Source organism: Propithecus coquereli, unplaced genomic scaffold, assembly GCF_000956105.1.
Source record: "Propithecus coquereli isolate 6110/MARCELLA unplaced genomic scaffold, Pcoq_1.0 Scaffold205, whole genome shotgun sequence".
Lineage (NCBI taxonomy): Eukaryota > Metazoa > Chordata > Mammalia > Primates > Indriidae > Propithecus > Propithecus coquereli.
Window position 1 is genome coordinate 1,221,599 of NW_012145523.1, and position 27,869 is coordinate 1,249,467.

Below are 27,869 nucleotides of genomic sequence, written 5' to 3' on the forward strand. Positions count from 1 at the left end.
TGGGCTCAAGCAATCCTTCTGCCTCAGCCTCCCGAGTAGCTGGGACTACAGGCATGCGCCACCATGCCCGGCTAATGTTTTTTAATATATGTATATTTTTAGTTATCCAGCTAATTTTTTTCTATTTTTTTAGTAGAGACGGGGTCTCACTGTTGTTCAGGCTGGTCTCAAACTCCTCAGCTCAAATATTCTGCCCGCCTCGGCCCCGCTGAGTGCTAAGATTACAGGTGTGAGCCACCGCGCCTGGGCCCTATAATTGTTTATTATTAAAAACTATGCAGTGAAAAATCTGTAGGAATAGTCACCAGACCATTAATAATAGTGTTCTGGAATGGGAGATGAGGAATAATAAAAATGTTTTTTTTAAAGGCTGTACCCAAGGGGAATAAAATGAAGAGGAAAGGAAAGAGTTAAAGGAATAAATCTTGAGTATTTCAGAGCCTGATTGACATTCTCCAACTCAGCTTCTGAGTTTGGGCGGTGCTGCTGGATCTTCTTACACCTTTACTTTTAGTCTGGGGTCATTTATAATGTACCATGAGACCTTTGAGATGCTGGAGGAGATTCTCTTTAATAGCATTAATAGGTTCCCGCTAACCAGTGACCCAAAATAGATTGAAATGTGTGTATTCTGCAGTCACTTTTCTGGTCTGAATTGATTTGACATATTTTTTCAGTTATAATTGAACTTGGGTTTTAAACATACAATGGTAGTTCATATGTACAAGTTAATTCCTTCAACATTGGTGATGATAAAGGGGTATTTTAAGGTACATGTTTTGAGTGAAGTCATGTAATTTAAGGACTGTTAAGTCCTCTACTCTGGCAGAAATAATGAGGCTAGGTGCTCTAGAACATAGAACTAAATGGATTTTTATCCTGTTTTTGTTAAATTATTATACAAATTTCATTTCTTTTTATTCTTATCCTTGATTCTTTTCACCCTTCACCAAGCTCCTAGCCCCAGTGTGGGCCATTACTCTGTGACATTTTCATTTGTGGCTGTAAAATTCTTTGATGGGTTCACTCATCCGTGTTGAACTGGTTTCAAAAAACCGTTTAAGAGGTTTTCATAAGAAAGGGCTTAGTATTGATAGGTGAGAGACTCAAGAACGTTCTTCACAGATACCTTCTTGCAGCAGATGTCATGCAGTTTGGGAAACATGTCTCGCCCTTGCTGTGTCTTGCCTCGCAGGACTCCGCTGCACTGCGCTGCCTCGTGTAACAACGTCCAGGTGTGCAAGTTTTTGGTGGAGTCAGGAGCCGCTGTGTTTGCCATGACCTATAGTGACATGCAGACTGCTGCAGATAAGTGTGAGGAGATGGAGGAGGGCTACACTCAGTGCTCTCAGTTTCTTTATGGTACGTGACAAGTAGAAGTGAACGTGTTAATTACTGCATTCATTTATCCTGTATCTTTAGGATATAATTTGGTAAGTATTTTTATTATTTGGAAAAAATCTTTTGTGTTATACATAGTCCTGGGCATTGAAAATAGGACAGCCTTGGTCACAGATAATAATACGGCTTCTGTTTGTGTGCCTAGAAACAGCTATTGTCAGGGCTGCCTTCAGCTACAAAAGACAGTTGCGGTGGCTGCCTTACTGGGGTTAATGGCTTCTGACCATCAAAAGATGCTCTGTTAAGGCTTTAGCACTTACCCGGTGATGGCGTATCTTTGCAGATAAGTAAGCAGAATCCCCTCCTTCCAAGATGATCAAAAGAAATGAAGAATTAGGGTCCAAGCTTTCCAGGAAATCAAACTTGTCATAAAGCAAAATAAAAGTAGCACATATTTTGGAGCTAATTTTTTTTGCTCTTTTGTTTTCTTGATGTTGAGTTTATGATTTTGATTGCTAATGTTAGATATATTCTTAGAGAAAAACGGATTTGAAGTTTTAAGTGGATATATGTTGGCTGGTGTTTTTAACTTGCAAGGCTTAGAGATTGAGGTTAATTTTTCTCTTCAGTTTGCTCTGACAGGAATTGGGGGAGGAGGGAAGACAGAGTCAGTTCAGGAGGTCCCAGAACTCCATACTGCTCAAGCTCTCAGAAACTCCTTTGCCAGTTGGTTGAAAGACCCCTAAAGTTAGAGACACATCCTCTGCCCTCTGTGTCTGACGGTTTTCCCGTCTCTGTGCCTGTTTGCAAGCTTTAGGTGAGAAGGGAGGGGGTCAGAGTGAGAACCACAAACCTGAGGTTCCCTCTTCATCTCTGTCAACTGTTAGTTTTTATTGTTGATATTTATGATTACTTTTTTGTTTTGAACTCCAAACCGTAGGATATTTAACATATTTTAAAGTTAATATGATATCTTAATGTACATTAATATATCGCCTGCTTTTTTCAGTCAGCATTGTTTTTGAGATTCACTTGTGTTGGGTGTAGCTACAGTTTATTTTCACTGTGCTGTACTGTACCATTTGATGACTATACTCCAATTTTTCTTTTCATTCTACTTTTGAAGGACATGTGAACTGTTCCCTTTCTTTTCTTCCTCCTTCTTTTCTTCCTTCCCTCCTGCCTGCCTTCTCACCTTCCCTCTGCACTCCTGTGAACATTTTTGTACTTGTCTTCAGGTGTGTATCTACAAGTAGAATCGCCAGGTCACAGTGGTACACATTTAGTGGAGTTCCTGTGACTCTTGGTGGATTTGGAATGATACCTCATTATGGCTTTAGTTTGCATTTCCCAAATTACCAGTAATATTGAGCATATTTTTAGGCCCCTCAAAAAACTTTTTTTTTTTTTTTTTTGAGACAGAGTCTCACTGTGTTGCCTGGGGTAGAGTGCCGTGGCGTCAGCCTAGCTCACAGCAACCTCAAACTCCTGGGCTCGAGGGATCCTCCTGCCTCAGCCTCCCGAGTAGCTGGGACTACAGGCATGCGCCACCATGCCTGACTAATTTTTTCTATATATTTCTAGTTGTCCAATTAATTTCTTTCTATTTTAATAGAGACGGGGTCTAGCTCTTCCTCAGGCTGGTCTCGAACTCCTGAGTTGAAACAATCCGCCCACCTCAGCCTCCCAGAGAGCTAGGATTACAGGCATGAGCCACCGCGCTCGGCCTCAAAAAACTTTTAGAAGAGTAATTTGTAGCTCTTAATCTAGTAAATAGCAAAGTAGTGAGACATTTTCTTCCATTCCTAATGATTTCTTGGAAACTGGGACTTGAACTGTTACTTTGAGTGTACTAGAATATCCAGAATCTCTCTCCTATCCCCTTCTCTGTTCCCATCTCAAACAGATAGTACGTGTGGCCGCTTTAAAACTTTGTGGAATTATAGTTACATCAAGTTGTATTATCCTTGTAAATCTGTTGTGCTTTGCATGTCTTATTTAAACAGGACATTTACCTGACCCTTTAGATTGGTAGAGCTTTCTTTTGGAAAAGGCAGTTTCATTTCTTGTTTCAGTTATTCCCAGAGTGAGAGAGATGTACTGCGTGCTGTGTCACATTAATTAGTATAGAAATAATAAGTTCATAATTAATAGTTTAGTGCTCACATAAGTTGAAAAATCTGACTATTCAAAAGCAAGCAGATATTTTCCTGGCTTTTGTAAAATCATAAAGGTGAAGACAATAATGAACTCTGAATTACTGAGAACTTTATTGTCTGATTCCTTTCCTTCTCTGCTTTTTTTCCTTTTGCCTGCCAGGTGACGACTGTTACTTATTAGCATTGCCCTTTAGGATAGGAAGGTATAAATGGGGAAACGTGAAATTTAAAGTAGTTAATTTGTAAATCTTTCATTAACTCTGGTGAAAGTGGACTTTTGAGGATTTTCCCCTCCCCAGTTTGTGGATTTCAACATCTTTTAGAATTCTGATTCTCCTTATTTTAGAGTTGACTGTGTTGTATATAGACTTTTTTTTTTTTTTTTTTTGCGACAGAGTCTCACTGTGTTGCCCGGGCTAGAGTGCCGTGGCATCAGCCTAGCTCACAGCAACCTCAAACTCCTGGGCTCAAGCGATCCTCCTGCCTCAGTCTCCCAAGTAGCTGGGACTACAGGCATGCGCCACCATGCCTAGTCAGTTTTTTCTATATATTTTTAGTTGTCCTGTAAGAACCGGTGCCCCTCGGCCCCAGGAACAGAGAAGCAGAGTCACCGAGGATGCAAATGGCAAAGGAGTTTATTTGCTAGCTCGAGCTAGGGTCCAAGTCCCAGAGCACCAGCGCAGTGGCCTCCCTAGGAACCAGGACCCCGCCCCGGGGTAAAAGTGAAGCTTTTATACTTCTGGTTGCGCATGACACCCCGGTGGCATACGATACGCTGAGCCCACCATCCCCTTTCCCCCTTTGTCCATTGGTTCCTTTAAAAGTGGAGGATTGTTTTGACCCCTGATTGGGTGGTCCCAAGCCTCAGGATTTTCAATTTTCGCGCCGGCGCCAGTTCTGATCTGCGTTTGGGGAGGGGGACTGAGACTTAGGCCTACTCTAGGAAGTTCAGCCTGTCATGGAGTTACTCCTGCCCTGTTTTTTTTGATTAACTATATTTGACTAACAACTAAAAGCAAGCACGGTTACAGAAGCAAATGGCATTAGTTAAAATCAAAGAGAACACATTTTTCTAATCTAAAACAGTTTATGTTCCACACAAAACAAAGTATATTCTCCTACTATCAATTCCTGCCTTTCAGTCCAACTAATCTCTTTCTATTTCTAGTAGAGACGGGGTCTCGCTCTTGCTCAGGCTGGTTTCGAACTCCTGAGCTCAAACAATCCACCCGCCTCGGCCTCCCAGAGAGCCAGGATTACAGGCGTGAGCCACCGCACCCGGCCTAGACTTTTATGTAATGTCTAAAATGCCAAATTTTTGCATTCTAACATACTTCATAATTTTTTTTCATCTTCCCCCATTTGGAAATTGATAGAAACCACTTTAATAGATACAATACTTCTGATCTTTTTTCCCATCTGCTCTGAATTTTAGGTAAAGAATGAAGTAATGTGTTTAGAGTTCCTTAGTCGTTACACTTAGTAGGGTGAAATTCAACAGGCACGTCATTGACTTTTTTAATATCCTAGGCTCAAACAGTTCTTTTTTTAGATCCTGGGCTTGCAGAAGTTTTTGTACTCCGAATGAGACCAGTTTTGAGAGATGCTAATACGGCGCTAGATTTTGGAGCGGCGTTAGAGATGATAGCAAAGCTCAATGTGTCTTTTGTGTGTTCCCTGTACACTGTTGACCTTCCACTACACCCTACCCCCACCTGGGAGATTGAGTTGTTGGATGTTTAATGTAGTTGTAACATTCCGTCCTGTACCCATGGCTTCCCATTGTGTTTCCTGTAGCTAAAAGTTACATATTCTGTGCTGAATCTTACTGTCATGATTGTAGGAGTTCAGGAGAAAATGGGCATAATGAATAAAGGAGTCATCTACGCACTTTGGGATTATGAACCTCAGAATGACGATGAGCTGCCCATGAAAGAAGGAGACTGCATGACAGTCGTCCGCAGGGAAGACGAAGATGAAATTGAATGGTGGTGGGCACGCCTTAATGACAAGGAGGGATATGTTCCACGCAACTTGCTGGGAGTAAGTTACGCCAGTGCTTTTGATGTTTTTATGTGCGTCAGAAAGGGGCTTTGCAAAAGCTGCTGTGTGTTATGGATACAGTGTACCTACTGCCCTTTGTTACTAAGACGTAGAATTTAAAAATTTTGGTAGTCTTGGATTTAGGTTTGAAGCCACACTTTCAGTGATTCAATAGCCTATTTATGTGTTCGCCAGCTCCTAGAGGTCAGGGGTCCTGCCCGCATTTATAAACAGACTATAGAGATAACTGGATAATATGATCAGGATTTGAAAATCTAATAGAGAACTTGAACAGGGCATGAAGGACAAGATTCATTGTTTTTTTTCTCTACTATTTAAATTTCATAAAAACCAAGAAAATAAAATCTGACCTGTGGCCTCAAGGCCACATGTGGCCCTCCACGTCCCCAAGTGTGGCCCCTCGACCAAAACCGAACTTCACAGAACAAATCTCTTTAGTAAAAGGATTTTTTCTGGGTAAAATTTGGATTCAGTCAAAAGGCTGCACTCAAGGACCCAGAAGGCCACATGTGGCCCCAGGGCTGCAGGTTTCCCACCCTTAGGCTGGAGTATGGTCAGACAGGAGAGAAAGCTGCAAAAACCGAGTTCCGGGACTTTGTGTAAGCCCTTTCACAGACTGAGCTATTCTCCCGTGCAGTTGTAGGCGCACACGCTTGTGTTGGGCGTGGGAAAGGGAGTGAGAGAAATTATAGGATAGCTGAGAGATTGAGATAAAAGTGTAAGTTAAAACTGCTTGCAAAATCTGCTTTTGGTGAGGAAGGGCTTGAGGGAAGGCTGAGCCTGGTGCTATAGGGGGTGCACGTGTTTCCGTGGCTTCCCGGTCACTTCAGAGCTGCCTGCGGCGCTTCTTGTCCAGGCAGCCGCGCTGCAGAGGGAAGGCCGGACGCCGGAGCGTCCTGCCTCCTGAGCGTCCTGCCTCCTGCGATTGTTGTGAGGGTAGCACAGGGGTCTCCCTAGAGCAAATGGCAGATACCATTCTTGATATTCTCGTCAAGTGTCAGACGGAAAACAGACATGAGCTTCTACGCTGGCATCTGGGCGGTGAGCGGGATCCTGCCTGTGAGTGAGCCGCTGCTTTCTGCAGCTTCCCTCAGGCGACTGCAGTGCTGCGTCCCCCCTCCCTCCCCTCCCTGCTGCTGCTGCTGTCGTGTCCCTCGTGCAGCATCAGTGACTTCGTGCATCGTGCCTGCTGCCTTCCTGATAGCAAAGCTTACTGTGACATAGTCATTTGGGGTTTAGACAGTGTTCACTGTGTGATCATAATTTAATTTATAAAGAATAATGAAAGTGAAAAAAATTAGTGTATGGAAACCGTTTTTTAAAAAAAGCTTTCAGATACCAGAGGAAAGTAGAAACATAACGGTGGTTCTCTTTCATGTACTGCCGTTTGCTCCTGCAGAGTCCCTAGCGCAGAGAAGTACAGTCGCATGTGTGGCCTAACGTCCCCAGTCAGCGAGCACTGTCACTTGTTAGTCTCATCTGGGAAAAGGCTCGACCTTCTTAGAACTAATTGCTTATTTGAGCCTTTTATTTTAATTTTCTTTTTTTTAATTGACAAAAACTGTATATATTTGTGGTATATAACATGATGTTTTGAAATATGTATGCTTGTGGAATGGCTAAATCAAGCTAATTAAGGCATGTGTTACCTCACATACTTGTTTTTTTGTGGTGAGAACATTAAAATGATTTCTTAGCAACTTTCAAGTATACATAACTGTAGTCACCATGTTGTATAGTAGATCTCTTGAATTATTTAAATTTCAAAGAGGTCTTGTGGTTAATGAAACGGGGAGAATTATTTGTTCCCAAGTGTAGAAGCAGCTGGTCAGAGACTCTGAGTTCTGTCTTGTGTGTACGGCTCTCAGAGGGTTCCGAAATGAACAGACTGGCCTGAAAATTTCCATTGTGGTCCTAAATTTAGATATTCTTAGTCCTTTGGAAATCTTTTCTGGTTAGAAGTCTCCCCTATGTAACTTTTTTGGGTTTCTTTTGATGTTTTTCCCCCAAAACAGGAAAGTGCATAGATGTTGAATTTTTAGTCTGGGCTCAAATATAAGTCTAAAAAATTGCATTGGCTAAATATCTTTTGTCAGATAGAAAAATAATCTTTTATTTGATCCACCAGTAGTTTTTCACTTTTGGAGGTTTTTCACTTTTGGTTTTTCACTTTTTTTTTGGAGGTCTGACTCTAATTTCTTTCAGTAAACCTTTTTTTCTCTTTCGTCAAAGGGAGGAGGGAAGGAGGGTTTTTGTTCCAATTGGCAGTTGAATTACTAGTTTGACTTGCTCCCGGCTTCCAGAGTGGAGACCTTGCAGCCTTCACTAACACTCTTCCCCCACCCTGTCTCTTGTTAGCGAAAACACAGAACTACAAAATTCCAAAGGAAAAAACTCCACCTATCCTTCCTTATATTTGTAGACTGACAGTCTCAAGTCCCGTGACACAATGTTCCATTCATTGTGAGTAAAGTTCAAACAGACTTCAGTCTCTTTCTTCCCTCCTAACAGAAGCTCAGAATGCTGGGGCATGTAGCATATTGCAAGTCACCTTTGTCTTCCTTGTTAGATGTGATTGATAGTTCAGCAAGCTGTACAAATTGATTTAATGCCTGGAACTATTGTGCATTTTTATATCATTGCTCCATGGAATTGTCACAGGTGATGGACCCTGTGATCTTTGATTGTCCTTTGCAGTCTGGCTGATGAGAAGGTTGCTAAACGTGGATCTTTGTGTCCTTGGGCAGCTGCAGGTGCTTCACATGCCAGAAACAGTGCTTTTCTTAGTTTGATTTGCTTCCTGTGACATCCATCCCCAACCCCTCCATTATTTCTTGAAAATTTGTTACACTCCCACACATCTGTATAGTATGTAAACATTTTTTAACTCTCTTACAGCTATACCCAAGAATTAAACCAAGACAAAGGAGCTTGGCCTGAAACTTCATGGAATTTTAGTCAATGAAGAATTAATCTCTGTTATCACTGAGAAGAAGCAATCCACTTGTTTTTGGCAAAAATTTTAAAAGACTTATTTTAATGACAGTGTAACTTCAAAGCAATGAAGAATGTCTCTGGAAAAAAATGAAGGATTGAAAATTCACTGTTAGAGAACATTCAGCACGATGAAATGGAGCTTACAAGTAAGCACACCACACTGTGTTGGTGCAAAGGTGTCCATGTAGCACTCAGAAAAACACACAGTGACAATCCTGTTTTCTACAAGAAATAGGACCATTTATTGGACTGTTGGGAAGTCAGATTTATGTCCTGCTTAGTGGGCATTTTCAGTAACTGCTTCTATGCCAGTCCTCCTGCCAGGAAGGACGAGTGCCATCGTGGCTCCATTTCCGATTGTCCCCAGCACCAGCAGGCCCTCGGGGCCTGCGTGAAGGCTGGATGGCGCCATATACTTGTATATTATCAGTGAAGAACTGTCAGCTGGTCGTCAGTGAGCAATAACTTTATCGTATGAGTTCTTGTAGCATCTTAAGAATTATACATATATTTGAAATATTGAAACTAAGCTACACTACCAGTAATTAGATTTAGAATCTTGTTTTTAGTCTGAATTTGAATCTATATTTATTGTCTTTTGTATCTCAGAAATCAGAGATTTGCTATAGACTTACCCATATAACATTTGTCAAGATCATAGCTGACTTTAAAAACAATTGTAATAAATTGAACGTTTTGACTCTAAGCTGTTCACTGGTTTTCATTTTTGATGTCATAAACAGACTTATTTAAAGGTCAGAAGCTACTGGGATATCTAACCCAGCCGAAAAATAACAAACTGCCTCATGCAAATGTATGTACTACAATAAGATTTCTTTAGCAGCCAAGTGATCAAATGTAGGAAGTATTTCTTTGCTTACAGAAAACTGTCTGTTTTGCAATTCATGAGCGTGGTTGTTTTTTTATGTTTTGTTTTGGGTTTTTTTGTTGTTGAAATGGGGTCTTGCTATGTTGTCCAGGCTAGTCATGAAGTCCTGGCCTCACGTGATCCTCCTGCCTTGGCCTCCCAGAGTGTTGGGATTACAGGTGTGAGCCACTGAGCCCAGCCGAGTTTGGTGTTTTTGGATATAAAACTAAGGTTTTTTTAAAAAAAAGATCTTAGAAATCATGGTGATAGAAGCCTACTTATACCTTTTACCTGGAACCTCTAATGGACTGTTTCAGTTTCCTCATTTTATTTCAAGTTCTTCGTAGAGTTGTGTACATTGATTTATGGAGTGAAAAATTACATAGGCACAGTCTCCACACTGTTTTATTAATGTGTTACTAACTTTGTGAATTGCTTTGGAACCCATTTGCTTAGTGGAACTATTGTATTTAACAGAAGATACAAGTGAAAAACCAGTGATCACATTTTTACAAGGTAGATGAAAGACGGAACATACCATACCTTTCAGAGTAATGGAGTGACAGCACGAACTCAGCGTCAAAAGACGTGTGGCACGCAGAACTCTAAAAATGCCCCTCCCATCTCCGTTCCCTGGTTATTCAGTCCAGCACTAATCTAGGTACAGTAAGTCCTCACTTAATGTTGAGATAGGGGACCAGCAGGCCCTGCTCGGTAAGGAGAGTCATGAGACCTGAACCGAGGTCTCTGATAAAACAGGAGGCGGTGGAGAAACTGGCCAAGACCAGCTAGAACCAAGATGGTGATGAAAGTGACCGCTGGTTACCCTCACTGCTCATTTTATGCAGTAATAATTCATTAGCATGCTAAAAGAAACTGCCCCTGATGCCATGACAGTTTACAAAGGCCATGGCAGTGCCTGGAAGTTACCCTGTATGGTTTAGAAAGTGGGGGGACCCTCGGTTCGGGGATTCCCCACCCCTTTCCAAGACATCTTATGAATAATCCTGTGTTTAACATAGAATTTTTAAAAAAGTATAAAAGAAGACCCCAGAAACTTACAATGGGCTGCTGTCTGCCTATGGGGTACCTTTCCTTGTATTTCTTTGTTAATTCAGTAAACTTGGTTTGGCTTTACTCTGTCAGCCTGCTCTTGAATTCTTTCCTGCAGGAAGCCAAGAACCCACTTGGCCTTCTGGACAGACGCCAGTTTTGAAGTCCACTTTCCTGTATCAACGTCACCAATAAGTTCTTGGAAACTGCGACTTTAAGTGAAATGACGCATAAGGAAACCAATTTTTTCCTTCATTGTTAAAATGAAACAATGTTGAAAAAAATGATGTTATTTGAGGGCCTGTTTTTTTTTTTTTTTTTTTGGTTTTGTTATACATTTTCACGTAAAAGTTTCTTTCTTTTTTTTTTTTTTGAGACAGAGTCTCACTGTTTTGCCCAGGCTACAGTGCCGTGGCTTCAGCCTAGCTCACAGCAACCTCAAACTCCTGGGCTCAAGCGATCCTCCTGCCTCAGCCTCCCGAGTAGCTGGGACTACAGGCATGCGCCACCATGCCCGGCTAAGTTTTTCTATATATTTTTAGCTGTCCAATTAATTTCTATTTTTGGCAGAGACGGGGTCTCGCTCTTGCTCAGGCTGGTCTTGAACTCCTGAGCTCAAACGATCCGCCCGCCTCAGCCTCCCAGGGTGCTAGAATTACAGGCGTGAGCCACCGCGCCCGGCCAAAAGTCAGTTTCTAAGAACCTGTCCATGACGTTAAGTGACGACTTACTGTATACTGCTTCTGTATACTGCTTCGAGGGACGTTTCAGATTTCATTAAATTTACTAATCAACTGCCCTTCAAATAGGGTGATTAGCCAGGTGGGCCCAGTGTCATCAGAAGATCCCTTCAAAGCAAAGGGGAAGGCAGGAGGGCTGAGGCAGAGGGAGGTCAGCAAGACGGCGTGGGAACAGTCCCCAGCCTGCCATTGCTGGCTCTGAAGACAAAGGGGGCCGTGAGCCAGGGACTGTGGGAGCTGAGAAACACCCCAGCTGAAAGTCAGCGAGGACATGGCGTCCTCCGTCCTGGAGCCACATGGAACTGCATGCTGCCAACCTGAATGGGCCTGCCTGGAAAGGAATCCTCCCTGGGTTTCCAGAAGGAATGCATTAGCCCAGTGAGACCAGTGTTGCAGTTCTGATCTGCAGAACTGTGAACTACGAAATTTGTGTTAATATGTTTCAACAGCAGTGGGAAACACGCTACATGGATTCCAGTCCTGGGCTGCTGGATTTACTAATTCATCCTGTGACTTTGCCTAGGAACCTTGCCTTCCTGATGTGGGAAGGTGTTTACTCCCATTGCCTCTGCGCGCTTCAGAGTTGTTGAGGAAGACCATGCTAAGTACTACGCACGGAGGTACTTGGTGAATAAAGAATTACACAAATGTACGAAAAAGGAAGATGCGAAAATTAGAAAACTGCGATGATCTGTTTTATATTCCTTAGTCTCAGAACACCATTTGTTTTTATTCTCCTTTGTTATTAAAGTTTCCTTATATCAAAGCTCCTTATAGAAATATTTAAAAGCACAGAAAAGTTATGAAGGAGGGGGGAAGACCACTCTGGAGGCATTATTCACACTCAGGCATGTTTCTTTGTTGTCTCGCTATGATTTTTTTTTTCTTTACGTAGTCGAGAGTGTACTGTTCAAGCAATTCTGTATTCTCTTTATGCTTGCCATTGTATCATGAATGTAAGCATGATTTTTAATGGCGTCATAATATTCCAACATGTAATTTACCCAATTGCGTGTCTAATGTTGAACATTAGCCTACTGATGGCTTACTGTTTTCCAGTTTGTGTATTACAGCTGATGCTGTAGACATGTCTTTATGGTAGCAGAATTTTTAGAATTTTTAAAAAATAAAAGAATGAAGCAGTTGGAGAATGGACCGTGCAAAGAGGGGGGTGTGTAAACTTCAGCTATGCTCAGATTCCAAAGGCAGTGGAACCACCAAGGAATTCTAACTAGGGGAGGCGGGAGTGTCACATGAAAGGAATCAGAGTTCGTAAGAGCAGCAGACCAGAGGGAAAGCAGGGGCCTGTGGATTCTCAAAGGAGAGGGACTAGTGAGTGGTGTTAAAGGCGGCAGAAAGGTTCAGAGATAACGCTGCCAGGTCTTCACAGGATTTGGCATTCGTAACTGGTGATGGTAAAAAGCAGCAGTTTAGGAAGAGTGGTGGGCGATGAGCCAGACTGTAGTAGGTGGAGGAGTCAGTGGGAAATGAGCAACTGAGATCTCGTGTGGGAAGCCTGGCCCGGAGGAAGGAGAGGCTGGGTGGGCGAGTGGTGAGCGTTGCGCACACTGTGGTGTGGGGCACTCGGGCACGGTTACGTGTGTGTGGAAGGAGCTGTGAAATGAATAACCGAAGATACGAGAGAGGAACCCCATGGCCTAACCAGTAGGCCTGAGGCTGCAATTCAGAGCAGAGATTCTGGCGGGAAGCAAGGAGGGTTTAGGTCAGGGTGAGTCCGTACCGGGTCGGAAAGTTGAGGTTCACTTTGGTTATCTGTGTTTTCCCCTGTAAAATAGGCACTGACAAAGATTACACTATTTGGGAAAACCCAGGGTGCTCCCTGGGTAAACTCCCTCCCCTTCTCCTCAGTCTTTTCAAATTTGCTATGCTAAGCACATACCTTATTTCTTTTGTTAATGTTGCCTCTTAGATTGCGACCCAAATAGGCTTTTTTTTTTTTTCAGCATGTTATGGGGGTACAGATGATTAGGTAACGTATGATGCCCTTACCCTCCCTCCCCCCCAAGTCCGAGGCTTTTAAAAGTGAAGTCATAAACTACAGATCGAAGTGCAGCAGGAGCGGTGTGGGGCCCCAGCACCGTGGCCCGGGTTCCGGACAGCCTCTGTGGATCAGGAAGGCGGCCTCCTTTCTGCCCCCTTTGTACCCAGTCTCCTGTCCCTCAGACTCTGAAGCAGATGCCTCCTGTCTCCTGTCCCTCCCCTCCTAGCCTGGCCCTGCGTCACGTGCTTCAACCACTTTCGTGGGCACGCTCCATTCCCTCGTCCCTGGTCCTTCAGCCACACTCCCTTGCCCACCTTCAACCCCGAGTGAGTCTTAGCATCTACAGCTGCCATCCTGAAACCTGTGCAGCCGAACAGAGAAAAAGCACATACCCGAGTGGACTGGGATTACTACGTGTTCATGGGCTCTGACCTCCTCTGTGCCCTCAAAATCCACCCGGCAAGCAGCAAGAACTTCAACTCATTCAAGTTGAGTTTGGGAAATCATCTTGTCTTTGCAGGAATATCTCAAGTCATCTCACATCTTTCCTGTTTTTTGATTCCTCCGGGATCACCAGCAGCAGCCCAGTGATTTGATCTGCACGTTTTCTCAGCTCCCTGGCTTGTTCCCTCACCAGTGGGAGCTGGTCCAAGGGAAGCGCAGGTGGCAGGTAGAGCAGGGGCTCCTGAGGCACGTGAGTCTCTGCCCCTCCTTAAAACACATCCACAAGCAGGAGAAATCAGAGCTGCCCTTACACATGGTCAAACTATCAGAGTTTCCCAATTGGATTTTTAAAACATTTCATAGTTGCACATTTTAATTATAGGTAAGATGCCTTTTCCTCTGTGTGTACTCATAAACCAGCCTGCTGGAGCCACCCTCCAGGAAGGAAAACATGGCATGCTCTGATTGCATGGGGAAACTCTTTATTTAACAGTACATTTGGGGGAAGATAAGGCAACGAGGCAATATTTTTATAATGTTGCTAGCATTTTCCCAAAGTAAAGCCAGGAAACAAGCTTGTGTCATTTCCATAAGAACTCCTAAGCGATGCCTCCTCTAACTCCATGGACAGACTGATGGTGGTGATGCTCATAAAGTTTTGAGGTGGCAGACAGCTTGCTTTGTCCTTTATCATAATTGGTTTGCAAATTGGACTCCTGGTTTTAGTGTACTGCTTCAGTTTATCAAGAGTAGAATCCCTCTAGCATTTATAAGACTAAATGCATAAGGCCAGATACAGTCAAGGACTTGAGTTTAAGAAGAATGATTTGCTATTGCCAATCAATGTTATATAAAACCTGTCTCTTATAATGACAGAAGTACGCTTTCTCACCTGGATTCTTCAGATGCCTTGACAAGATCACCTCATAATACTTATATTCCCCAGTCTGTCGGAAACGGTAATCCCAGGCTGCTGTTTGGTAGATGCAACAGCTGCATTTTTAAACTTGAAGGGCGTTATGTCCTTTGCGATTGGCTTCATGTCCTTTGCGATTGGCTTCATGTTTGCTCAGTTGTTAAATACCTCCCTGCATTTTTTCCTAATTTAATATTGCTATAAACAGGAAAGTGTGGAAAAGTAAAAAGTGTATACTATTTACAGATTTAAAGCTTTCTTTGAGCTTAAGCAACTCATATGCATTTAGTATAATAATATGCAAGTCCTTTACTTTGATATGTGAAACTTCTATCTGAAATAGTATCATTATTTTCAGCTATAATCAATAGTTTAAGTAAATGTTCCCATAATTTCGAGGTCCAGATACAAAGTGTTTCTCTGTGGAAGCTTAGTCCTTGGCCGATTTTCTGTCATGAGATATCTTCGAGCAGATTAGTTATAACTTCAAAGGACTGAAAAACAGAGCCACTGTGAGGAAGAAAGAAGAAGAGTCAGCTCAGTGACCGTTTGTAAAATGAAAGGCTATTCGAATCCCTGTTGATTATTCTGGAAAACTGTTGTACCAGAAAAGCTGATCAAGGGCTAAGATACCAGTGCACTAACTTAGATTTTTTCCTACGTAATTTCTAGTGTCTTGCTTTTTACAGAAGGTCAGTAGTCTCTGTTATTTGAATCAGGTGGTCGTGAATCGTATTACAGGATTGATGGCATACATGAAAAGCGAAATTCAAACAACACATAAATCAGCATTTTCCCATCTCTGCCACAGAGCGTAACATCAGAAGTTAGTTTGGGATGTGGCTGTTCCTGGAACCCGTGGTTTTCAGCCTGAATTCTGCATTAGAGTGATATGGGAACTTGAAATCAGATTGATTGACTGGTCTGGGATATGGCCTGGACATCAGAACTGCAGACCGAAGGGGAGGTTTTCTGGACTCTGGTCACTCTTAGCAAAGGCTACTAGAAGTGAGGATCGCTAGGACCTGTGAGAGGTGAGGCTTAGGGGTGGGAGGGGAGCCAGTGGACAAGCTATTTCTCAGAGGAGATGGTGAGGGAGAGGGCTGAGCGGGCCGGGTGGCCCCGGGGGCTGGGATGGAATACGATATCCAGCAAGATGATGAAAAGCCTTGAGTTTCCAGGACTTAATACATGGCACGTTTCATGTCACAGTTGTATCGACTACTTCAGATTGCAGTCTCAGGGTAGGGATATTTCCTAAGCTGCATATGTTAATGGTTTTAAGCAAGTTAGTGTCATTTGTAACCAGATAAGCTATCTTTCCAGTTGGCTAAAGGTACTTTATAATCATAACAGCAGAGTGAGACAGTTATTAATATTTAGCTTCTGGCTTCCTCCAGAGCTCAAATTTCAAGGAAAAGAGTTGCCAGTACCTTGGACCTGTCCCCCTTTCCACTCTGCTCCTCTGTTATGTGCAGGTAGGACCGACACCTTTGCCGTCCCCACCCCGCACGGCCACCTCTGCAGCCCCCTGGGGCCTTCCCCAAGTATAGAGGAAGTGTAGACTGGGGCCAGGGGCTACTCGACATATATCCCACCTGGCTTCTTTCTTTCAGCGAGAGAACTTTCTGTCATTGGGATGACAGGAGAACATTTTGTGCTTTGCTCTTTATGAAATTGGTACACCGACTTAATTCGGATTGATGATCACCTCAGAACTGGGCATTGCTGGGGTTCTAGACATGTGAGCACAATAATTAGAAATGGCAAACTTATTTACTCCTGGTAATTTTATTTTAAAAGGGGAGGAAGTAGAGAAAAGTAATTTGTTCAGAAAGTATTTTCAGTAGATCTGTTCTGAGAATGACAGATCTCACCCTCTTCTTAGTTTAGCCTTCGCATACTCAAGTCCAAGCTCGTGGGAACAGGGGCTGGGTGTGTTTTTTTGGATTTGAGAATCATTAGGTAGTTGGGAAACAAATGCAAGTACGAGTGCATTGTGGGATCTTGGGGCCATTTACAGGCCTGTCCTAGACGGACCGAAAGATTTTTAAAGCGAAACTTTAGAAAGCAGGTCACTCAAGTAGCAGTCTTTCCGCCCCATGCCTCCCCCATCCCCTCAGGAGCGAGGCGGTCGGCACGAGCTGCTGACTTACAGAGATGAGGTCGAGCTCTATCGTTCCGGTGTTCTCCGGATCCAGCTGCTTAAATATCTCTGTGGAGGGAGCGAAGAGGGTGTCGTGAGTGAGTGAGCTGAAGCAGAGATCTCGTTAGCCTCTTCCCTAATTTGGCAGCTGCTTCCGTTGAATGCTGCCGCTCTTTCTTCCCTCCCTCCTCAAAGCTACTAACACTAAAGAGGGATTTTCATTCCAACTCCTGGGGGGACCTGGCTCTGGGTCAGGTGGTGCCACCCGAGGCGGAAGGCAGGCTGCTTTAATACCGAGAGAACTGAAACAGGTCTTTCCCCAAATACCCACTTACTGAACAGCGTTTCCAGCCGAACTAGACACCGAACAAAATTGTCGAAATCGATGATGAGCTGCTCATCTGCAAACCGAGCAACGATGACCTGGTGGAGTTGACAGGGCAGCTTGAAACCTGAAGTTAAGTGAAGAGAGTGGTTGCGCCGTTTAGCTGTTCAGAGGCCACGGAACTAATGTGGTGATTTAAATTACACTTAATAATCGCTTTTGTGCTTTGGCCACTTTTCTCTGAGACTGGTTTTATTTTGCGAAGCCGGTACCTTCTGCTGTTTCCGTTTCCAAACTGTTCACCTCCACCCTGCCTGTTCCTTGCTGACCAACACGTGCAACTTTTATAATCTGTTCCTATTTCCATGGTCCTCTGTTAACCACGCCTCCTCTGTTTAGCTCTGAATCACTTAGAGACCAGTGTCTTCCTGGATATATGTGGCAGAAGCTGTTCATGGTCACCTACATTAATTCTCCCTTTTCCCACAGTAGGGTGATGCTTGGGAGGCCCATGGCCGCATCAGGCCTGCACTTCCCAGCTTCCCTTGTAGCCATCCGGGGCCTCGTGACCAGGGTCTGGCCAATGGGACATGTGAGCAGAAGTGACATGTGAACCCTTAAAGGCAAGGAGCTCTCCTGCCAGCCTGTTGGCAGCATGTGGCGGGGTGGCAAGCTGTCCCAGGCTCCTCTAAGCGCTGGTGAAGCAACCTGAGAGGAGCCTGGGCCCTCAGAGTAGGAAGCAGCATCCCAGCCCTGGATGGCGGGAGCCTGGATTGCCATGTGAGACAAAGACATACCTGATCAAACTGCTATTATTTGGGGGTCTTGGCTGCCGCGTTATAGTCCAGCTAATAGAATGAACGACCTCATGTTGTCATGTTTGTTCCCAAAGCACACCTGGCCCACCACAAGCTCATGTCCTTTTTGTTGACAGCTGATTCTGCCAGGGTTGAGCTGGGACGTTCCACTTCTGCCTAACCAACCCCGCACCAGAAAGGAGGAGCGTGGGGGCAGGTCTGTCGAGGACTGGTTTTGCCAGCTTGCCCTGCCGGGCTGCTCCAAAGGAAACATGGATTCAAGACAGCATAGACGGCAGAGCATCCTGGACTGCGTGCATTTTACCAGTCAGTCTTTGACAGGGGAATGAAAAGGATGTGTTCGTATTAACCCAGCATCTACTTTACTTTACAGCTTACCAAATTTTGTATTGTATGGTGTAGATTAAGTGTTCACAGGTTCTACAGATAGATAAAACACAGGAAAGAAAATAGAGTTATAAAGGGTCACCTGCTTCTTCTAACGCTCTCCGCATCTCATAGGAATTCATGGTACCAGACTGGTCTACATCGATTTCCCGGTAAATTTTCTGGAACATGCAAAATAGTTACAATGACCATGAGCCAGAGCGAAACAGGTCGCAAGTTCCCTGTGTGGCACGTGTTGGGTTGAGATGAAGTGTTTCCAGCTCCATGCCTCTAGCTGGGCCTCGGAAAAATCTCTCATGTTTCTGCCTTAAATAGCTAATAATATTTTGCCTTTCTCTGTGAGTTGGTTTGTAAATATGCCCATCAAGTGAATTAGCCAACTAGCACAGGCTCTTGTTCTCATCTTACATCATTTTTGTACCTGAGCTGTCAAAAACCCAAACTACAAAGGGCCACATGACCTTTCCGGGTAACCCTTGATGGTGGCCTTTTGGCGATCCCAGTAGTCATGTGAAGAGAACAGACCGCTTCCCTGGCGAGTCCTTGTTCCTGTTTTTGTGCTTGCGTTTGCCCAGCCTCATCCTTCCTCATTCTGAGCTCCACGCTGCGCAAATTCCACTCCCCTTGGAAACGTTTCCCCACCTTCTGGAGGAGTGGCTGCGTCTTTGCGTGTATGCACAGAATGTTCCCCTACAGGTCCACTCACCCCCCGGCCCCTCCCTGGGCCTTCCTGGGATCTTACTTGGTACTTTTGAATCTTTGTCCAGAGAATGTAGAACTCCCTCAGCCCCAGCTTGCCACTGCCATCCGACTGCCGCCAGTCAAGGAAAGCCCCGCGTCTGGGTGCATCTGGGCGTAGCGCCGCCGGTCTGTACGCGCTGCTGGATCAGCTGACGATCCGGCACAAGGAGGACCCTTTTGCTGCTTTTCCCACTGGCTAAACCTCCATGGGTGGGAGGAAGGGTGAGAGCGAGACCTCCTGGCTCCCTGCTGACGCTGGTTGCTGTTTCGATCTGGGGGTGCTGTGGCACCCCAGATCCTGCTAAATGAGCTATCAGATGATGTGCAGAGGGCTTCAGACGGCTTCTAAAGGCTGAGCCCTCACTGTTTTTTAGTGTTCGCAGTATTTCTCAGAGGCCTTCTGCGAAGGGAGCTGGTGGGCGCACACTGGGAGTCCGCTCCCTGAGACTTCACACAAGCTTGGACAGTCCCTTACCGTCATCTCTCATTTTTTTTTTTTGAGACAGAGTCTCACTCTGTTGCCCAGGCTAGAGTGCAGTGGTGTCAGCCTAGCTCACAGCAACCTCAAACTCCTGGGCTCAAGCGATCCTTCTGCCTCAGCCTCCCGAGTAGCTGGGACTACAGGCATGCGCCACCATGCCCAGCTAACGTTTTCTATGTATTTTTAGTTGTCCGATTAATTTCTTTCTATTTTTAGTAGAGACGGGGTCTTGCTCTTGCTCAGGCTGGTTTCGAACTCCTGAGCTCAAACAATCCGCCCACCTCGGCCTCCCAGAGAGCTAGGATTACAGGCGTGAGCCACTGCGCCCGGCCCGTCATTTCTCATTAAGCATCAGAAACCAGGGGGGAAACAGAGTACTAGTTTGCCTTGGGGACAGGCGGGTGGCACAGGAAGGAGCTAGAGCCAAGGGGAGGGAGAAAGCTCACAGAGGGGGGCCTTTATCTACAAATTGAGAAAATCTTGATCAGACAAAACAGATTCACATCAGAAATATTATGGCTTAGGGAATATTTTCCTAGGGGAAGCAATGGAAACACTGTCGCTCAGGAAATCAGTTCGAGCTGCTCTGGGCAGACAATGGCAGGCATGCTGTCAGGAATTTCCTGCACTGGCCTAGGAGGCCCCCAGACCGGGCTGGCAGACCCGGGGTGGATGGGGGACTTGGCGTTTTGCTGTCCCGTCCTCTGAGGACTCTCATGTTTCCCTAGTAGGGGAGGTCAGCGCTGCTGACAGCCCGACAACTCGTGGCACGACTGGCCGTTCCCCGGGGAGAGAGGGCAGCGTGTCTGCGTCTTCCCAAGCGAGAGCAGAAACCACCCGCTTCCTTGGAGCACGAGAAAGGATACGTCTAGCATGTCAACCATGATTTTGCAGGTCTCGATGCTGAAGCCATCTGATTTGATATCTTGGCCTGAAAGACAAAGTGAGTGTGACAGGAGAATCTTCCAGAGCAATGCTGTCTAATAGAACTTTCTACAATGATGGAAATATTCTTTATCTACATCCTCCAAACAGTAGCCACTGAAATCAATTTATGTGGCCACATGTGGCCAGCGGCTGCCCCGGGGACAGTGCAGTGAATGTGTCACATTTCCCTGCCTTGTCTGTAAATGTGTTAGGGGCAAATGGGGTTTTAAAGGTGCTTTTTAAATAAATAAAATAATGATAAACGGCCGGGCCGTGAAGTGCTCACAGGTGTAAAGTCACCGGTGGCTGTCAGGCAGGGAAGAGAAAAACAGGTGTGTTCGTTCTAGGCTGTGAGAGGAAGAGGTTTACTTGAACTGTACATTTCTGGAGTGTCTGTGTCCCCAGCTGATTGCGAAACCTGGGGACCCTGCGAGCTACCATGTTCTATACTAGATGAGTCCCATCTAGCTGGCGGTGGCAGGGGGCTTGAGACCCTTGTCGCAAATGTGAATTTGGCTCCCCACAGAATTCACGAGGACACCAGCCTTTTTGTTATGTCCTTGTAAAAGGTTAGAACCTAACTTGCCGCAAAGCTGCCACTCTGGGCACCAATGCCTTTTTAGGGGCACGCATGAGGCTATAGGCCAGAGGCTGGAGCCACCAGGTGGCTGGGGGCAGGGTTCCGAGCTTAGATGCTTGTGTGAAGCAAATTCTCTCCCCCAGCAAGGAGCAGGCGACTCCAGGCCTGGCCTGATTCTTCCCACCTCCCACCCCTGCCTCCATCTGTGCAGAAACAATGAGGCCTTAGTCCCCGGGCTCATGCAGCCTGCACGTCTGAAGAGCCCTGTGACCTCACTTGTGCCTGGTGGCCTCAAGGGTAAACACAATCTTCTCGTCCTCCCTGAGAAATAAGGGTCAGCCCTGGGGAAGCCCTGCACTGGGCTCGCTGTGCCTGTCATCTCAGCCCTCCTGGTGGAGAGCTCTGCGGATCACAGACGCTCTGATACTGCCACTGGGCAGGGACCGGTTATCTATGGTTCTGTGAGGTGCATGGTGTCCACAGACACTGGGGTGGAAGACGCAGCTGGTCCTGGACTCCAATTTGGCTCTAAAAGGATTTATTTTTATTTTATGGGGTCCGGCTAATGGCCATCGGAATGGCGTCCCTGGGAGTCCACGAGACTTCTCGAGATGATCTGTGAGGCTGCTGTGCAGGATATGACCACATATGCATTGGTTTCTGGTGCAGATTTATAACTTGCGATATTGTACAAAACTGCTCACTGGATTCTGATCGTTAGCAAAAGCAGCGTGATTCTGGGAAAAACTGTGTGGTGCTTCCACCTTCTCCCCAGGGGTGACCAACAGTAGGGGTTGAACAATCAATCCTTTGTTTTTTTTTGCTTAAGAAATATTAAATAGTTACAAGACGAAAACCATGGCTCTCACTCATTCTCAAGGCTCTGTCCAGGCCGGGCGCGGTGGCTCACGCCTGTAATCCTAGCACGCTGGGAGGCCAAGGTGGGCGGATTGTTTGAGTTCCGGAGCTCGAGACCAGCCTGAGCAAGAGCAAGACCCCATCTCTACTAAAAATAGGAAAAAAAAAAATAGCCGGGCATGGTGGTGAGTGCCTGTAGTCCCAGCTACTCGGGAGGCTGAGGCAGAAGGATTGCTTAAACCCAGGAGTCTGAGGTTGCCGTGAGCTAGGCTGACGCCACAGCACTCTACCCAGGGTGACAGAGTGAAACTCTGTTCAATAAAAAGGCTCTATCCAGCTCTATCCATTCTGTGTGGAAGCCCCCACCTGGGCTGAGAGCAGCCACTTCTGGAGTCTCGAAGTCACTTGCTTGGCTTGTTGGTTCAGATGAAGTGAGAAGTCTCGCAGGAAAGAGCTGGTCAGACGAGGTGTATTTAAACACAGCAGAAACGAGACTTCGTCGTCCCTCTCCCTTAGTTTAAGCATTGGACGGTCCATTTATTTTTCCACTCTGGCTTATCAACGCGATGCAGTCACTGTATCGATGATTCCCCACTAAATACAGCCGGGGAATTCAGGAACCTGGGAATGCTTTCTGGCTCCCATTATCTGGGCTGACTCAGCTCTCTCTTTCCAATTAGTTATAACAATTGTCATTTGTGGCACGCAGGCTTTGCGCTAGGCATTAATGTCACTTAAGATATTCGACCACACTTTTTTTTTCTTTTTGAGACAGAGTCTCACTCTGTTTCCCAAGCTGGAGCATGAACATAGCTCATTGCAGCCTCCAACACCTGGCCTCAAGTGATCCTCCTGCCTCGGCCTCCCAGAATGCTAGGATTACAGGCATGAGCCGCCGTGCCCAGCCTCAACCACTCTTAGGAAGTAAGTAGTAATACGCCTGTTTTGCAGATGAGGAAACAAGTCAGAGAGGTTATATAACATGGTTTGGATCATGAAGCTAGTAAGTAGTGGCACCCTGGATTTGATCTTTGGACCCTGGTGACCTTTGTTCATTTTCATCACATCACACAGAACCTCCTTCATCCACATCTTTGGAGGCAGGGGTAGGGGACAAGGAGGATTTCCATGTTCCCTCCCACAGGGGAAAGAAGAGGATGAGGGGTTAGCAAGGCAGGGACACTTACGCTTTGCTAGAACTCTCCGCAGGATGGTCTGCAGTTCAAAGGCAGAAATCTCTGCATCCTGTGGACACGCAACCAGAGTAGTGTTACCGGCTCCCCGTGGGAGCTGCACAGGGGACTGGGCAGATGAGGTGGTCTGGCGCAGGCCCGTGAACCTGCATTTCCAACACGGTGCAGGTGCTGGCGCTGCCGTCCCCAGACCACACTTCGAGTAGCACCAACACGGCCTGGGTTTCGGATACAGTGTCTGAATGTACAGTGCGCTCTAGGTAGAGTTCACCCACCATTTGCTGTAAAGAATATAAATAATAAATGCTCTACCCATGTTTGTGATTTTCCTGGATTCAGTTCTCTTATACTATTCCTTCTATCCGACATGTCTTCTTCATCCTTTAAAACTCAGCTCTCAGGCTTCTTGTAAAACTGCTTAGAACCAGCTGTCTCCAAGGCCCAGCCCAGCCCCCCACGAAGCAGACCCACTACGCCAGCGCTCCTCAGATGCGGCTCAGGCAGGCACCTCTGTTCGCTGACGTATCTATGCAACCGAGGGACAGGCGCCAGTGTTTAAAACCAGGACTGATTGTAGTCATTGCTGCCTTCTGTGGTGTGTGTACGTGTCATTCAATCAGTGGGGAAAGAGGACTCTAACGCACGCCCCCTGCCCGTGGGACTCTGGCGGGCAGGGCGAGCCAGGGAGCAGAGGCACCGGCGCAGCACTTTGACAAGCCTTTGGCTAAGTGAAGGGACCCAGAGGAGCTCGGTGGCAGACACCGGAGAGTGCAAACATTCCTCCACATAGTGAAGAGGGATGACTTCTTTTTGGAGTTGTTGGGAAGAAAGAGGCTAAATAACTTCATAAGGGGCCTAAATGGCCGAGGGATTTTGTTAAGATCAGGGAAGTCTAATACTATCTTGTAAGTTGCCTGCATCATCGAGATTTGAAACCCTTCCATCTCCCTAAATGTTTTTGTGGAAATCAAGGATAAGGGGCCGAGTTTCAGCCTCAGTGGGTGTGGAACAGAGAAAATGAAAGAGCCACCAGCTGAGCCCAGGAGTCTCAAGGCAGGAGGAACACAGAGGCGGAGCTGGCGGAGCTGACCACGGAGGCGGAAGGCCCGGCAGCCTGCAGAGGTCTGGGGGGGAGGGGGGTGTGGCAAGAGGTTTGAGCTGCAATCTTTGAGTTAGATTCACGATTCCTCGTAGCTTTTGTTCAGTTTGTTTCCTCTCCCCCTTTAAACTGAAGTGTCCTTGAGAACAAACACTGCCTTCTCCCTGGCATCGACCAGAGTGCACGACACACCTTTGGGGACACCTACCTCCCCTGCCAACTGGCTGAACAGCTTCCTGAATCCATCGTCAATGTCGTCCTCGCTGATGTCCATCTGGAAGGTGAGCAGAGAGGAGGACGCATCAGAGCGGAGAACGGCAGCAAGCGTCTCCCTGCCTTCCCCGGCGGCCCCTCCCCCTGCCACGGTCCCTTTCCTCCCGCATTCTTGGGCCTGACTTCTAAGGTTATTGGGATTGAGATAAAGAATAGTGTGAAGAATTAATAAAAGAATTTTTTTTCAAGTTAAAACACATAAGGAATATAAATCAAGTGGGAAGGAGTTACAGTCTAATTCTCATGTAGGCGTCTTCTCCAGTGTTTATCCCAAATGGCTTTTTTGTTTTGTTGTTTGGATTTTTTAAAATTTTATTTTTATTTTATTTTTTCAGCCTGATGTCCAGCTGAACCTAAATGACCTTTTATGATTTATTGTAATGGGGACCCAGAGCGTAAAGCCTAGCTGGAATGTTCTGGATGGATTTTGACAGTGGCTAGTGAGCACAGAGGCCTGTGCTGGTGCAGGGACAGACAGACTCCCACGCAGGGCCGTCTCCTTAGTTTCAGGCTCACAGAGTCCAAGTGGCCTCCTAAAGCCTTGGAATTATTTTGGTCTTCTGCTCGGGGCTGTCCAGGACAGAGTGGGTGGAATTCAGGGAGTGACAAGTACCTCTTCAAGGTTGGCCTCGATTTCATCGTCGACAGCTCTGGAAATAGAAGGAAATTGTGTGTTACTGGAAGGCAGGAAAGGGCGAGAAGGAAGCATTGCAGAGATCTCTGCTAAAATGGAAGCGCAGGGGTGGGTGGGAGGACTTCTTTGCACCCAAGTGTCCGTGATGACGCGTCCCTAAACACAAAAATAAAGGCAGACATGATCTGAGGGAAGTGTTGGGACCAAAGCAACTTAGGCAGTTTGGAGATTTTTAGTTTATGGTCTTCATCAAATCGCACTGTCTTCCCATGCCGTGTGTGCTGTGCTCTAGACAGCTCGCTCAGTTCCTGGCTTTCAGGGACAACTCTGAGTTCCATTTGAAACCCTCTTTGCCATCGTAAGACTTTCACGCTGACCGTCACGCACTGTAGACCACTGCGTACGTGTTCCGAGCCAGGTTGGCGAGGCGGGCAGTGCAGAGCCCGCATGCAATGTCAGCTGCGGCTCGGGCAGTCGTCAGTTTGTCCTGGGCACGGGGCCAGGCCCTTCTGCTCCATCGCGAGGGTGTAAGCCTAGGAGGGTCTTCCCTGGGCCCCTGCGATCTTAAACAGGCTACCAAGAGTCCTCTCTGCAGGGCCGACACCTGGCAGAAGAAAGGAAAAGGGGACCCTTGGTGCCGACAGATGGAATCTGGAACAGAAGGGTTAACATCCTGGGACAAGGAAGTTAGACAGCTTTGAGGGGCGGGTGTCCTGTTAGGGTAGGCTGCTCACCCTGGAGGGAGCTGAGGGGACTGAGGCTTCCCTGGGACAGGGAGAGATTTGATAAAAGACAATGTCATTCTAAAGCCACTGGGTCATGATCCTGTTTCCTTGTCAGTGAGGACTAAGCTGAACACACCAGGCTTCCTGCAAGCGTCCTAAGACCTCAGAGGAAAGGACCCTCCCCCGTGGCGAGCTTAGCAAAGGGAGCGCCTGTCGGTGGCAAGGGAGCTGCAGCCAGCTCTAGTGGCACCTGCTGGTTCACAGCTGCCTGGCATTGTTTCCTCTCCCTCTCCAGGGGCAGTTATTCCTCCGTCGGGCATTGTCTGGAGCCAGGGCATGTCCAGGCCTCTGCCTCCCACCGCCTCTTCCCCGCCAGGAGCTGGCAGGCAGGTGGGCTGGCCCAGCCCGGTCCTTGTGACATGCCCTGTGAGGTCTCTGGGCCTGAACACCTGGCCCAAGGCCAGAGGGGTCATCGCAGGCCCAGGGCCGGCACATCCCGGCTCCTGCTCTCCCCGGCCTATCCCCGGCCCCCTAGTCCTGGAGCCTCCCCGTGGCCTTTCAGTGAGTTTCCTTTGCTTAAATTGCCCAGGGTTAATTCTGTCTTTGCCAACCAATTGCCCAACCGAATACACGTGGTTGAGGCAGCAGCCAAAGTGGCAGATGCCACTGTGAATTCGGGCCACCTAGACAGTGGCAGGAAACTGTGGTGTCAGCCAAAAAGGATTCCCAAACAGTTGGGATCCAAGAGGAAGCCAGGAGGGACCTGGAGACCTGGTGATACGACAGGGACTTACACCAGCACTGCCCTCCTTTCTCCAGAGGATAGGTCTAGGTTCACAGGTGGTGGAACACAGGTCGCTAAAGTGAAAGTATCAACTTGATAATTCAGAGACACAACTGTAAAATGAGATTCTGCAATTCACGCTACAACCACCCCGTTCCAACCGAAAATATCCTGAGTGGCTTTTTTCTTTGTCTACCTGAATGTAACACTGAAAATTCTTCAGAACATCAAATCCCCACACTAACCCTTCAAGGCAGGTGGGTGTCATGGAAAAAGAAGGTGACATTCGGAGGAGTCAAGAGCCCTCCAGGGGCCAAGGCGCAGAGCAGCAACAGGGACGGGGACAGCTGGGGACAGAGGAGGCACCAAACGACCTACTGGTAGTCGGCTTTCTTTTCGGAGAAGACGCGGACGCAGAAATCGCCGTTCTTGTTGGGCTCAAAGGTGGAAGGCACGAGGATGTACTCCCCCGGGGGCAGCTTGAAGCGGTTGAGCACCTCCCGGAGGTTGATGAAGGTGTCTGACCGCTCCCGGGCGCGAGTAGTCAGGAAGAACTTTTTGCTGAGGTGGATGTTGGTCTGCCCAGCCAGCTGATGACCGAGAGAGAAAGAAGCGCAAGTAGAGGGAGGGGAAGGCTCCGAACAGGCGAGATAAAAGGATTACAGTGGCAATGTCTGGGTCATTTTAGATAAAAGCAAACTTTCCACCACAACCCACAAATGCCCACTGGGGAACTCAGAGGCACAAGTGGCAGGGAGCCCCACGTCCGCTCAGCCCTGCCTGCACCGACGCCCCCGCCTTCCCCTCAGCGTTCCCTGTAAAACAAAGATAGGACCAGGGTGGAGAAGAGGGCCCAGCTTCTAACCCAGGCGTGGCCCGTCAGACCAAGGCTGGGGCCGGAACACATAATGCAGAGACACGGCTGTGAAATGAGACTCTGCGATTCATTCTACAGCCACCCGCTTCCAACCAGAAACATCCTGGCGCGGCATTCAGAAAAGCCCAGTATGCCACTGGTCGCACTGCCTTGCTACGAAAGCAACGCACTTCGGTGGGTCGAGTGCCCGGTGCGTCTAGTTTAATGACTGTGACCTGCAATGTCACACAGCCACCATGCGTTCCAGCTGATCCAGTTGATTCTGATTGGGGGCCCAAGCGCGCTCGCATGATCTAACTCAGCCGGTGAGGTGGGCCGGTGGCCAGTTTTACTGAAACTGAAGCACAGAGAGGACGCGCGACTTATCCGTGGTCACACGGCCTGGGAGTTGGGTCCCGGTCTCTTTCTCTGTGCTCCCACGTTGTCTCATAGTACAA

The 27,869-nt window shown here is 46.7% G+C and overlaps 2 protein-coding genes across 2 annotated transcripts in view; one reads left to right on the plus strand and one right to left on the minus strand.

Annotated features, from left to right (window-relative positions):
- TP53BP2 (tumor protein p53 binding protein 2) overlaps positions 1-9,261 on the plus strand; it is a 53,847-nt gene extending 44,586 nt beyond the window's left edge. Inside the window, exons 16-18 of the mRNA XM_012644064.1 lie at positions 1,196-1,362; positions 5,344-5,543; positions 8,463-9,261. Of these exons, the coding sequence (XP_012499518.1) occupies positions 1,196-1,362; positions 5,344-5,543; positions 8,463-8,504 (409 nt within the window). The 3' untranslated portion in view covers positions 8,505-9,261. The remainder of the gene's footprint in view (positions 1-1,195; positions 1,363-5,343; positions 5,544-8,462) is intronic.
- Positions 9,262-14,130: 4,869 nt separating this feature from the next.
- CAPN2 (calpain 2, (m/II) large subunit) overlaps positions 14,131-27,869 on the minus strand; it is a 50,955-nt gene continuing 37,216 nt past the window's right edge. The window contains exons 12-21 of the mRNA XM_012644058.1: positions 26,934-27,145; positions 25,026-25,062; positions 24,348-24,413; positions 23,035-23,092; positions 20,349-20,413; positions 19,003-19,071; positions 18,343-18,421; positions 17,066-17,182; positions 16,741-16,799; positions 14,131-15,094 (exon numbers count right to left, since the gene is read on the minus strand). Of these exons, the coding sequence (XP_012499512.1) occupies positions 15,071-15,094; positions 16,741-16,799; positions 17,066-17,182; positions 18,343-18,421; positions 19,003-19,071; positions 20,349-20,413; positions 23,035-23,092; positions 24,348-24,413; positions 25,026-25,062; positions 26,934-27,145 (786 nt within the window). The 3' untranslated portion in view covers positions 14,131-15,070. The remainder of the gene's footprint in view (positions 15,095-16,740; positions 16,800-17,065; positions 17,183-18,342; positions 18,422-19,002; positions 19,072-20,348; positions 20,414-23,034; positions 23,093-24,347; positions 24,414-25,025; positions 25,063-26,933; positions 27,146-27,869) is intronic.